General features: G+C 36.3%; 1 protein-coding gene across 1 annotated transcript in view; it reads left to right on the top strand.

The window, feature by feature from the left end:
• Positions 1-13,277, top strand: part of LEMD3 (LEM domain containing 3) — a 64,543-nt gene that overhangs the window by 19,698 nt on the left and 31,568 nt on the right. Inside the window, exon 2 of the mRNA XM_081125875.1 lies at positions 11,408-11,445. Within this exon, the coding sequence (XP_080982001.1) occupies positions 11,408-11,445 (38 nt within the window). The remainder of the gene's footprint in view (positions 1-11,407; positions 11,446-13,277) is intronic.

Here is a 13,277-nt window from a genome sequence, read left to right as displayed (position 1 = left end):
TGAAAATGAAGCAGTAAAACAAAAAACAAAAACACCCAGCAAACAAAAGCCCTAGTCCGGACAGCTTCACAAGGGAGCTTTCTAATTCTTCAAGTTGTAGGGCTAGGTAGTTTACTAAAAATTTTTCTTGCTTTTTGAGGTAGGCCTGTAGTGCTACGAGCTTCCCTCTTAGGACTGCTTTTGCTGTGTCCCATAGATTTTAGGCTGTTGTGTGTTCATTTTCATTTGTTTCCAGGAAGTTTTTGATTTCTTTCTTGATCCTATTGGTAGCCCATTCATTGTTTAATAACATGCTATTTAGCCTCCGTGTGTTTGAATGTTTTTGAGTGTTTTTACTGTAGTTGATCTCTAATTTCATGCCACTGTGATCTAAGATGCTTGATACAATTTCACTCTTCTTGAACTTGTAGAGACTGGTTTTGTGTCCTAACATGTGGTCTATCTTTGAGAATGACCCATGTGTACCTGAGAGGAATGTACATTCTGCAGCTTTGGGGTGAAATGTTCTGTAAATATCAATTAAATCCATCTGATCTAGTGTGCCATTTAGTCACTGTTTCTGTGTTGACTTTTCGTCTGGAAGATCTATCCAGTGAAATCAGTGGGGTGTTCAAGTCCCTGATTATGACTGCATTGCTATTGATCTCTCCCTTAAAATCCTTAAGGTTATTATTGATAGTTCTTTATTTATTGCCATTTTAATTCTTTATGCCTATGTTTCTCTCTCTCTTTCTTCTTCTTGTTACAACATCCCTTTAACATTTCCTGCAATGCTGGTTTGGTGGTGATAAACTCTGTTAGCCTTTTTTTTGTCTGAGAAGCTCTTTATTTCACCATCTATCTTGAAGGATAGTTTTGCTGGATAGAACAGTCTTGGTTTCAGATCCTTGTTTTGCATTTCCTTGAATACTTCATGCCATTCCCTTCTGGCCTGTAGAGTTTCTGATGAGAAGTCATCTGACTACCTTACGGGAGCTGCTTTGTAGGTAACAGATTGTTTTTCTCTTGCTGCCTTTAAAATTCTCTCTTTGTTTCGAATTTTTGGCCTTTTAATTATGATGTGTCTGGATGTGGGCCTCTTTGGATTCTTCTTGTTTGGGACTCTCTGTGCCTCCTGAACTTGTGTGACTTTTTCCTTGACCAGGTTAAGGAAGTTTTCTGCCATTATTTCTTCAAACACGTTCTCTAATCTTTGCTTACTTTTGATGTCTTCTGGCACTCTATAATGCAAATATTGTTACATTTCATGTTGTCCCATGACTCCCTTAAACTGTCCTCCTGTTTTTTAATTGTTTTTTCTTTTTGGTTCTCTGATTGAGTGATTTATTCTACCCTGTCTTCTAATTCACTGATCTGATCCTCAGCTTCCTCTAATCTGCTGTTTATTCCTTCCAATGTGTTCTTTATTTCTGCTGTGTCATTCTTCATTTCTGGCTGGTCATTTTTCATAGTTTCTATATCTTTTCTCATGCTGTTGAGCATTGTTACAATCAGTATTCTGAACTCTATATCTGATAGAGTGCTTATCTCCACTTCATTTAGCTCTTTTTCTGTAGACTTCTCTTGTTCTTTCATTTGGGGCTTGTTTTTTTGTCTCCCCATTTTGGCTGCCTGTTTGGGTTTGTTTCTGTGTGTTAGGTAGGCCTGCTTGGACTCTCAGTCTTTTTGGAGGGTCTCTGGTGCAGGCCAATGTCAGACGCAGTTTGTGACTGGCCCTGAGTACCCTGTTTGGAGCTGTCAACAACCATGGGCTTGAGGTCTCCTCTGCTAGGGCTGGGTGGGGTTGGACAGGCCCAAGATGCACACCAAAGTCTGCCTTTCCAAGGCCTGGGTCCAGAAGCAGATCAGGCAGACTCAAAGCACTCTGAATTCTGCCTCTGCCTGCAGGCTGATTGATCTGATTCTCTTAATGAGCCTCAGGCTGTAGAAACTCCTTAGGGTAGAGCGAGAGGTTTCCAGCAGGGTGGGGCAATTGCTTCTCCCCTTCCCCACCTGCAAAAGCAGCAAATTGTCTGAGAAAGATGTCCTGTGCAGTATGAGGGAATGACTCAGCACAGGAATCCAGACGGGTGCCTTCTGATCTCAATCTCCAGAGCCCACAACCCCAGATTCCTCTCACACAGCTCCAGTCCACTCTGCCCTCCCTCTGCTGGAGCCCAAGGTGAGTGGCTGGACCGGAAACTTTGTGTGTTGGCTCTTTAAGAGGGTGCCTGCATTTCCAGCCGTCTCTCCCTGGCAGACAGAAATCCGGCTGCTTTTCACAGCCAGATGTTATGTGGGCACCCTTCTCAGTTCTTGTGCTCTGGGCTAGGAAGCCCAGCCTGGTCTTTAGGCCCCAGAGTCCTCAGTGGGAGCCCCCCACAGCTGAGATATCCCCCTGGACCTTCAGCTGCTGCCTGTGGGAGCCCAGCCAGCCCTCTCTCGCCTGCGCACTTCCTACTAGTCTCTGTGGTCTCCACTTATCCTCCTTGGTTATGAGGGTGCTCTCCAGCTCGTCTTCAGTTGCAGTTGATTATTCAGGATGGGTTTTCTATATTTTAGTTGTAATTCCTGTTTGGTCCTGGGAGAGTGTCAGCGTAGCTTCCACTCAGTCTGCCGCCATCTTTAATTTCAAGTTTGTTTCAGTCGTACTTCAATCTCTGTGTTTCGTCTATACATATAATGCCCTTTTTCCTTTAATCAGAGCTACACTCCTTATCCCCATTTGATGAGTGGAATGAGGAGAACTAATGATACCGTTATAATTAACCCAGTTATTAATTAATTAACAAGAAAGAAGTAAAGGGAAGGCCAGATAATATAGGTATGCCATTTGTGCCAGAAGGCTACAGTTTAACAATCTCTAGGTCTGTTCCCCGAAGATCCTGGAGGAAGGGACTGGACAAAGAAAGAATATGTGCATGGCCAGTAAAGCCCACATGATTTAGGGGAAGGTGATTGATTACCTCAGTCACACCTGGGAGCATGTCATTGGCCAGAATAGGTGTGACACTGCAAGCTTGGGAAGATTTGAGGCATAAACTCCTAAACAGAGGGAGTTCTCTCTCTTCGCTTTCTTGCCCCCTTCTCTGTTGCTCCTCGAGCCTGACTCCTGGCTTGCCGGGCTCTCATGTTCTCACAATGGACTGGTGGACTGGATCTAACCTGGTGCTGTGCCAGACTCAACTCGACCATGGAATGGAAACTAGACACTGGCTTTGCTTTTAGCTGTGCTGGATCCCCAGCTGTACCTTTTCCAGGACTGGTTTAAGGAAAATGGGACTTCAGAAACTGAGGGATATGATTCCACAGGAATAAACCTTTCTACCACATCTCATCCTCCTGTGGGCGCCTCTGGAAATTCTTATTCCAGCAGTGCCCCAAGAACCCCACATCCACTAGCAATAGAGAAGGGCAGTGCACACTGTTCTCTGATAACACTATCATTCTTTGTGCTACACAAAACTATACTGGGAGTATTTATTATCTCTAGTCATTGAAAATGTTAAACACATGCATTTTGATTGAAGGTGTTACTAAGTAGAAGACCTCTTGTATTTAATTGTATGGGAAATGCATGTTGCATTGCACTGGAGATAGGTTATACAGTGTGCCACAGCTCCTTTTTGGATCTCCAGATTCTCATTTAGCAGTATTTCAGAACAGACCTTGTTATAAAACAGTTTGATTTGTATTCTTGGCAGTGTAAACCTTGAGGAAGTTTTACAGCCAGTCTCTAATAGTAACAGTTAATGTTTAAAATCTCTTAATATAGTGAGCTGTCACCATGTTTAATAAATTACAGTATTGCATTAGCATAAATTCCTTTGGGTGCCAAGTTATCTGTTGCACAGATGCTTGGTTTTATTTATAGGTTTGTATCTAACCTTTGTGGGTTGACTTGCTTTTATTTTTCTGTTCAGTTGTCACCATGCAGTAGCATAATTCTTTAACTGGCATGTGTGTAAAAATAGTTTTCAAGAGTTCCTGAAAGTACTGAAAAAGCAGTCACTCAAACTTTTGGACTTTGAACAGTATAGTAAGGTAAAGCCCCCATAATTTACATAGACACACTAGTTTCTCTTTCTTTGAATGTGTTCTTGTACTATCTTTCCTCCCAACATTGGGGAAACTACAGGAGTGTCTTCAGCTGACAAAATTAGATGGGGACAGCAGCCTGATTGTTTCCCTCTTAAGTTTTAAGCCACTAAACACTTAGGGAGGGGTGTGTGTGTGGTGGAGAGAGATTCATTGTTAACTTTATATTTTATCTTGAGTAAGCTGTTGATATTTTCTTAAAGTCTTCCCTTGGATTAAACATTTTTTTGAATGGGAACTTCACTTTTAGTTACTAGTTAGATTCAGTAATTAATAATTCTATCAAATATTCTTTGAGTTATGGGTGCTCTGTTAAAATATCAGTACATTTTTGGTAGGGATAAACTATCATTGAAGTCTTTTAAATGTGTAATATATTAATATTTTCTTGATTTGCTAGTGATATAACTTTCTAATTTAGTAATTTTATTTTAGGTAAATGGAGCCAGTCTTGTTAAATTATTAGTAGGTAAATTACCTCCAACTCCATAGGTTAAGCATGCTAGAAAGTAATTTTGAATATTCAATATACATTTACTTTTAAAAAATTATTACATATAAGCTCCTATATTTTGGCTATTTTTCTATCTGTCAAGTTTCTGACATTATTTTAGTAAAAGAGATAACTTAAAATCTTATTTGTAAATATAAATTGTATAAATTTTTAAAAATAAGACTATTATTATCCAGGTCTTTCTAAAATAAAACAAAACCCTACATTACAATAAGTTTTCTAGGTGGTTTTTTTTTGCAAAAAAAGAGGAACTTTTCTTTTTTACTGTTTGATTTGTCAAGAATTTAGATTGAAGTGAAAGGAAGAAAATTTTCTTTTCTTATACAGTAAGTTACAGCTTTTAAAATTGGGTTTTTAACGTAACGTAGGTATTGAAATGATCTTTTTACCAGTTCTCTGATAGGAGTTTAGCACTACCAACAAATATTTTTTGTTTTGTTTTTTATATTTTTCTTCCACTAGCATTTTATTATGAAAAATTTCAAACAGAAAATTGAAAGAATTTTGCTGTGAACACTCACTCATATAACCATATCTAGATTCTATAGTTAACATTTTCTGTATTTGCTTTATTATATATCTTACCCATTACTTTATTCATTATTCTGTCATTTTTAAAGAAATGTATTTCAGAGTAGGTTAAAGACAGTAGGATACTTTTCCCTTACATATTTCATGCATGGTATTAACTAGAGTGAGGTGTTTTGGGTTTTTGGTTTTTTTTAAGGCAAAATTTGCATAGAGTCAAATGCATAAATCTTTAATGTATCATCAGATGAGTTTTGACAAATCTTCCAGCCATGTAACTTAAATCTCTACAGATACAGAGCATTACCTTCACCTCTGAAAGTTTCCTCATGTCCATCACTATTCTGATTTTTTTCACTATAGTTTTGCCTGTTCTAAAACTTCATATAAGTAGATTCACAGTGTACGCCTTTATAAAGCTTTTTTCACTCAGCATGATATTTTTGAGATTCATCAATGTTGGCTTTTTTAGTAATTCATTCCATTTTATTACTCTTGGTTTATTTTTAAGGCTCAAATGTATTTTAGGCAGAAATTATTTGCCCTTTCCTAAGTTCTTAAAGCACACTAAACTCCAAGGTGGTATTGATTACATTGCATATCATTGCCAACACTGCTTAAGAGGCATGTTCTCAGAACATGGTGTATAGATTATGCTCCATAAATACTAGTCAACCAGTTTGTAGTTAGAAGCCTTTCTTACAGCTTTTGTTAAAAGATTCCCAAATTTGGGGTGCAAGTATAATTGTAATTAATGTTTGAATGAAGACAAATTTCAGTTACAGTCTTTTATCATTTTTTTCTTCCCCAAGGAATCTTCATTTTTACAGTTAGTAAATGTGAGACTTTCAAATCACCACAAAGTTGAGAGAGACCATAATGTTCTTTATCCTATAGCGAGGAAGTATAAGAATCAACCATATAATAAGGGTATTCATAATTTAATTCTGAGTTTTGACTTTTTATTTTCTTGGACATTTCAATTTTCGTTATGTTCTTAGTACTTTGATGCCCACATTTAAAGCCCTCTTTATTTTTATTTTATAGAATCACTGTGCATTTCTGGTATTCTTTAAAAATAGCTTATTTGGAAGTAGCACAGAATTGTTGCCTCTCTTAAAACAGGGCAAATGAAAAGTTGGGAGCTTTATATGATAAGAGAAGTGGAGGAGCTTTTGAGTTTTTGCTGTCCTTCCCTTTTCTTTCGTTCATTATCTCCATCTAGGTCTTAGGTCTGTACCTCTATAAATCCAGATAGATTGGTAGGGTTAAAATGGAAAAGTTATTAATGAGTAGAACAGGGTGGTCTAAGAGTTTGCCTTAGGCAAGTTTTATAGTAGACAGTTTTGTCCATAAAACTGTCTGTTTTGATTGTTGATTTAATCTCAATATTCACTGTAATGTTAAAAATATTCTTGGAGTGAATTGTTTCTGTCTTTTAGAATGACCACATATTTAATAGAGCCATGAAACAATTGGAGAACTTTCAGAGAACAAATGCACAACATGCTGTGTTGCAAAAGAATGTACTGTCTTGTTCACCGTCTCCATTTTTAGACTAGTCTGGCTGGTGGTGAAATGCAGAAGTGTTTGCCACACAGGTGCAGTGTTCTGCAGCTGTTGGAAACATTTGCCTTCCCTCTCCCCCGCCTCCTCCTCCACGCACAGTTATGCTCTGTTTAAACCATTAATGCTAGAAGATGGGATTTGAGAATTTGAATGTCTGTTTACAAAAAGATACAATTAAGAGAGAGAATTGGTCATTTAGGCAGCTGAATTGAACTGCCTAGATAACTTGAACTTTCCAAAGACTAAAGCGTAGGTTTAAGGTCATGGAGTTATAAGAGACTACTATTGAAAGTGCATGTCTGCAGAGTTACTGCCCTCAAGATTGAACTTTTTGAGGATGGGGTTTCCATAATTTCGTTTTTTTAAATTTCCTGCAACTAGCATAATGCCTGGTACATGGCAGGCACTTGATATATGTTTGTGAATATCTTATGTTGGAAGATAAAGCCAAAATGTTGTTTAGATGTAGTATGGTACTTAATCACGAAATTATGATTTTTTTTTTAAGAAAACGGATCCCTGTGGTAAGTTTTATAGCAGTCTTATGAAAAAGTGCCATGGCAGCAGAGAGAAGGAGTAATTAATGCCGCCTATGGTGGTATGGGGCACTTTATACTTTGATATATCATGGAAAGTCTTTTCCTGAACTACAGTTAGAAAACGTGGTTTTGAAGTTTTCCTCATCCAACACACAACATTGTGTTCTCCAACAGCAATGTCTTTTCCTCCTTATTCCTGTTTTGGGCATTTTTTCATGCATTACATCATAAGGAGATTAATGATTCCAAACCTGAAGGTTCTAGAGAAGAATGCTTTATTTTCTTTTCTGTAGTTTTTTCTATAATGAAAGGAGTGTAGGCTTTGGAGTTGGACATAGGTTTGAATTCCATCTTTTTGAAGCCCAGCTCTGAAAGCTGTTTACTTCAGGGAAGCACCTTAACCTCATCATACATCAGATTCTCTGTCCATGGCTCATTCTCTCTGCTCTCTCGGCTTTCTATTCAAACACAATCTTAGTATGGCCTTCCCTGACCATCTTATTTAATATTGCTTCCCTCCCTCACATGTCAAGCACCATTCTTACTGTTTTATCCTTAAAGCACTAGAGAAGCATTGGACATACTATGCATTTAAAAAATATATTTGTTCATTATCTCTTCTAACCTCTCTAGAACATAAGCTCCCTGAGGGCAGGGATATTTTTTATTTTAGTCACTACCATATTTCTAGTGCCTTGCACAAAAGTACTCTATAAATATTTGTTAAATGTTTTTCTTTCTGAGTTATAAAAGAACTTTGGTCACCACAGGCTTTTTTCCCATTAACTGCCACCAAGTGACCAAAACGGAGTCTTCCTGAGGAGAGCAGTCTATTTGGTCAATATTAAACATGCATTTTGTGAATATATTTATAGGTTGATATATTTCATTTCCCTCTTTTTATCTGGGAATTCATAATGGTTGATAACTTTTTTTTTTTAACATGTGTTCATTGATTTCAGAGATGAAGGGAGAGAGAGAGGAAACACCAATGATGACAGTCATTGATTAGTTGCCTCTTGCACGCCCCCTACTGGGGACAGAGCCCTCAACCTGGTTCTGTGCCCTGACCAGAAATCGAACAGTGATCTCCTGGATCCCAGGTCAACGCTTAACCACTGAGCCATGCAGACCAGACTGGTTGATAACTTTGATATTAGCCTGAGAGAATGAAAAAAAATTACAGTTGACAGAAAGGATCAGTAAAACTAGTAACATTTTTTGGAATTGATGTGAGAGAGAGAGAAAGGCTTGGAGAAGGAGAGTGAGAGTCACCGTGTCTTATAAGTAAGTAGGAAAGTGTCACAAGATTAAAATTAGTTCCTTGAAGCAAAATGTGATGGGAAATCATTAGACAATTTTGAGGTGTGTAGTAGCATAATTAAAGAAACATTTTTAGGAATTGGACTTGTACAATCATTAGGCTAGTTTAAGTGAAAGAAAAGTCAAAATATTAAGGACATTTAGAAAGAAATGTTTGGTATTTTTGAGGTTTGAAATAATCTGAAGCAGAAAATTGAAGGAGACATGGCCAAAAGGGGGAATATGAGAAAAAGCAATGTTTGGGGTATAGTATATAAAAGAGGACAGGAACCAGGTCTGCAGTCGCTTCAAGGTTGTGCCTCTTAGCCGGTGGAAGAGTGAAGTTTGAAAATAGCAACTTGGTGTTATCATTGCTTTAGGGTAAGGAATAAGAACTGTAACTGACTCTCAGGTCCATCCCTAGAAAAGAGGCCAGTAAATGAAGTGGTAATGTTTTGTTGTAGAATGCTTTTGGAATATGGTTTCTCCTCTATTGTTGCCTAATAGGCAGGGGATGAAGGGATGTTTCATTAGGCTTATCAACATGTGTCGTTCCCATTAAAAAGTGTAGGTAATTTGGATGAGATAAAATATATTGATGTGGATTTAGAAATACTGAAATGATTAAGCAGAAGGAAAATTAGATGTATAAAGATGCTGCTTTTAGAAATTTGAGGGCTTTTGTTGGTTTGTTAGAATTGCTGTTTTTAGATGGCTTTCCTTTCTAAAACTTACCCTCAGGGCTACATTTTACTTCTGTTAATTCTGTAGGTCTGTCTGTTAATTCAATAGGTGACAGTTGTTGTAGGAAATAAGGGAAAATTCTTTTAACAGAAGATGTATAGAATGGAAAGTATATTGTTGACCTTTTAGATATGTTATACTCTCAGGTATTTTAGCCCATTAGACAAGAGGCAGAATCTAGAAAAGATACAAAGGACAGAGCAGTGTTTTTCAACAGAATTATTGTTCTGCTCTTTGGCTTTCTCTCTGTTATCTTATCCCCCCTCTCCTTTCCCAGTTGCCCAGAACATCGCCTTCTCCAACTTCCTGCAGGATTTAACACTTTCCCTTCAGTGTTACACACAGTGTAGAATAAAGAAGAATGGATGTGTAATCTAGGTAGCACAACCAGCACTTTTCAAGCACTTTTAACTGTATGTTCAGTACTACGTTTGGCTCTGGGCATACAAACACGAATGACACACAGTCCCTGTGGTGAGAAACTCAAGGAGAGCAGTCTAGTAGGAAAACATCTATTTTCATAGTGATACTTGAAGAGCTAGTTTTCCATTTAATAATCTTGACAAAAAATACTTCTGTATATAGTCAAAAATTAATGCTATCACAGCCTTTTTTCATAGACATTAAAACTGGTGTTTCAGAATTGCATGTTTTAATATATTTTAGAATTATTCTTAAAAAGAGCAAATAAAAGACCTGTTTTTTAGTATTGTTTTATTTTAACTAGATTGACAGGACATCTTTTGGTAGTATATTTAACTAAATATAGCTTTATTTTAAATTATTCAAATTTTACGTTAATAAAAATTAATGTTATTAAAAGTGTCTTTTTCGTCCAGGCATGTTCCAATTCTTAACATTTTATTTAATCTTTAAGCTATATTACTTCTTCTTTCTATTCCCCTATTGAGTACTTTTGATCTTTTAAAAATTTTTTCTTTCCCAGCATTAAAACCCTGTTCCTCTGTAGAAAAACAATGTTTAAAAATCTATTAGCAAAATCCCTTTAGATGATAGCAAGATACATTTTTTTTTCTTGCTTTTTTATTGTACCTTGTTAAATGGGTCTCACACATGAACTTTCTTAGAATCAGGCAGTTCCTGGTTCCTATGGGAGTTCCTGTTTTCTCAAATAAAAATAGAAAGGCACCTCAGAAAAGGAAACCTGGTGAGTGTGAAGTACTTTGTAGGCTCAGTCTTAGTTGTGACCTGGATTATAGAGATCCAGGTATCAAAGCTTTGAATATTTTCACATGTAATTTAAAAATAGACGATAAGGAGGATTTTCTAAATAACAATCATGAGAGATATTACATAAATCAGCCATAAACTTGTTTGTATCTTTTTTGGGGGAGGGGGGTATAGGGAGGTTGGATATAAAGTGGTAAGTCTTTTCCTTATAATATTTATTGGAAATCCAAAGTTGTTTAATACTGAGACTTAATTCTTAGCTACTTTGATCTGTATGTATATTTGTTTCTTGCCATTTTCCAGATGTTAGTAAGGATTAGGAAGGTTTTAAAAAATTACTAGAAGTCAGTATTCTAGATGAATTATTCATCTTTAAAGCATGTTGTAGATTCCACAAGTAGTAACTGCTTTTAGAAGTGTTTTGAAGAGAAACCAAGTTAAGGGGGAAAGAAACAATAGTCATTAACAGTAACAATAGTAGGTAACATGTATGTATTAAGTGTTTGAGACTATGCCAAACATTTTTTATTCACTTAATCTTCACAGCAACAATATATAAGGTAGGTGTCATTGTTACATCTTTCCTTTATAGAACAGGAAACTACAACAAAATAGATGTTAGTGGCAAAATAGATGTTAGTTCAGTGTCACGTTGCTAGTAAGTGATGGAGCTGGGACTTGAACCCAGCACCTCTATCAGAGCACCTGCTGTCAATTACTGCAGAGAATACCACAAGTTCAAAGTGAGAATGGTAAGTATAGTAAGTCTGCAAAAATACTTCCCCAACTTTTATTATCATCAGTTTGTTTTACATTTTATTTGCATATTTATATTCAGTTTTCGCAGAGTACATGGCATTTCAGAGGACTTGTTTAGGGGGATTCTAATTCTCATTTTTAAATGATACTAATATATTTCTCTCTTTTTTTTTTTCCTTGATAGTAAAAAACCCCTTTGATGAAACATTTGGACAAATACAAGTAAGTAAATGATCATAATACTGATATTTTATATTATGTTTTATATGATAAAAGTATTCAGGTGACTATCAACTAAAAATAGCAGTTTTTTAAAAGTTCTGGCCCTGGCTGGGTAGCTCAATTGGTTAGAGTGTCATCCTGATATGCCAAGGTTGCAGGGCACATATAAGAATCAACCAGTGAATGCATAAATAAGTGGAACAACAAATCAGTGCTGTTCTCTCTCTTCCTCTCCCTCTCCCTTCCTCTCTCTAAAATCAATAAAAAGATAAAAAAGGCTGAAGCAGTAATTTTCTTATTTTGAGTATTATTTAATTTCCTCTAAGAACTGAAATGTTTATCACTTTAAGGTAAAAACCAACTGTCCAGTAAAATGGCAGTGGTATGTCATCTGAAGACCTGGCCTTACACTTAAAAGTATGCATGTTTTCATAAGTTGTTGGATACCCAAGTTGTTTTTCTCCTCTTTGACCTCATCCTGTCTCTCTTTGGACTTTTTCTCCTTGGCATGCCTGTTCAGCCATCAGAAAGGCAAAAGATTTAGAAAGAAACATATCCCTTAGGCTGCCTATTTATGATTCCTTTTCTTTTTTAAAGGACATAATGTTAATTTTAACCAGATTTTTACTCAAATGAAAATACTCTTTTTGCTTACCATCATTATAGACGCTTCAAAAATTAAGATATTTCATTCACAATTAGTTCTTAATTTTTTAATTGTGGGAATTGACAGTAACAGAACTGTGTAGAATATATTATTTATTGTGATGAAGGATGTGTAATAAGGTATGGTCAGATTCACACAATATTACTTTAGATTATTAGAGTGGGACTTTGTAATGATTATTTTTGGTAATATTCTATTGTGGTGGTATTTGTTTTAAAAGAATTGACTTTATCAGTTACACTTTTAAGTACAACGTTCCTACTGGCATCATAACTTACATTCGTACAATGTACTCACTGTAGGTGGGAAATACAAGACTCTTTCTTCTTCTGTAGTTTTCCCCATGAGGGAAACTAACATTCCGAACTTCTAAATAATAGTAATAATGATAATGAGGATGATGGCAGTTTACTTTCATTACATACTTATTCTGTGCCAGGTACCATGCTAAGTGATTAAAATCCATTATCATTTAATCAGAGACGTGATACAAACAATTGAAAATATTTTTGAGGATAGAGTAAAATATTTAAAGGTGACAGATATGAGAAAATTTGGTAGTCTTTCTACAGTTCGGTTTTTTTCTCCCAAGAGTAAGAACTTTGCTTCAGAGTATGTGTTATTATAAGAAAATCTGGACCTTACCAAACAGACAATTAGAAGGTAGCCATCTCAAATTATAAAACTATTTTTGTTTAATGAAAGGTTACTTGAAAGCTTTATTTATTTATTTTTGTTAATCCTCAGCCGAGGATATGTTTTCCATTGATTTTTATAGTGTGGAAGGGGGGAGGAGAGAAACCTCTGTGGAAGAGAGACATATCGATTGGTTGCCTCCCGCACGTGCCCTGACTGGGTTGGGAATTGAACCTGTGACCCTTTGGTGCGCCAGCTGACACTCTGTCCACACTGTCCAAGACTTATAAGCTTACTTTAAATATGGACTTATTGGTACATCTTTAACTTGTTTTTGGGGTGATTAGGAAAGCCACTAGACTGACACATTTCAAGTTCAATGTTAGGAGAGACAATCTGAAAAGCAGTCAGAATGGAAGAGGACTGTAATGAAACTACAAGCCAATATAAGTTTCTATAAAGAAAGTAACTTTAATATTTGATTTCCATACTTTTCGGATTTACTTCTAGTTTAGCATATTGGTGCTAA

Source organism: Miniopterus schreibersii (assembly GCF_964146895.1).
Source record: "Miniopterus schreibersii genome assembly, chromosome: 2".
Lineage (NCBI taxonomy): Eukaryota > Metazoa > Chordata > Mammalia > Chiroptera > Miniopteridae > Miniopterus > Miniopterus schreibersii.
The sequence above is the reverse complement of the archived record's forward strand: the minus strand, read 5'-3'. Positions and strand labels throughout refer to the sequence as shown.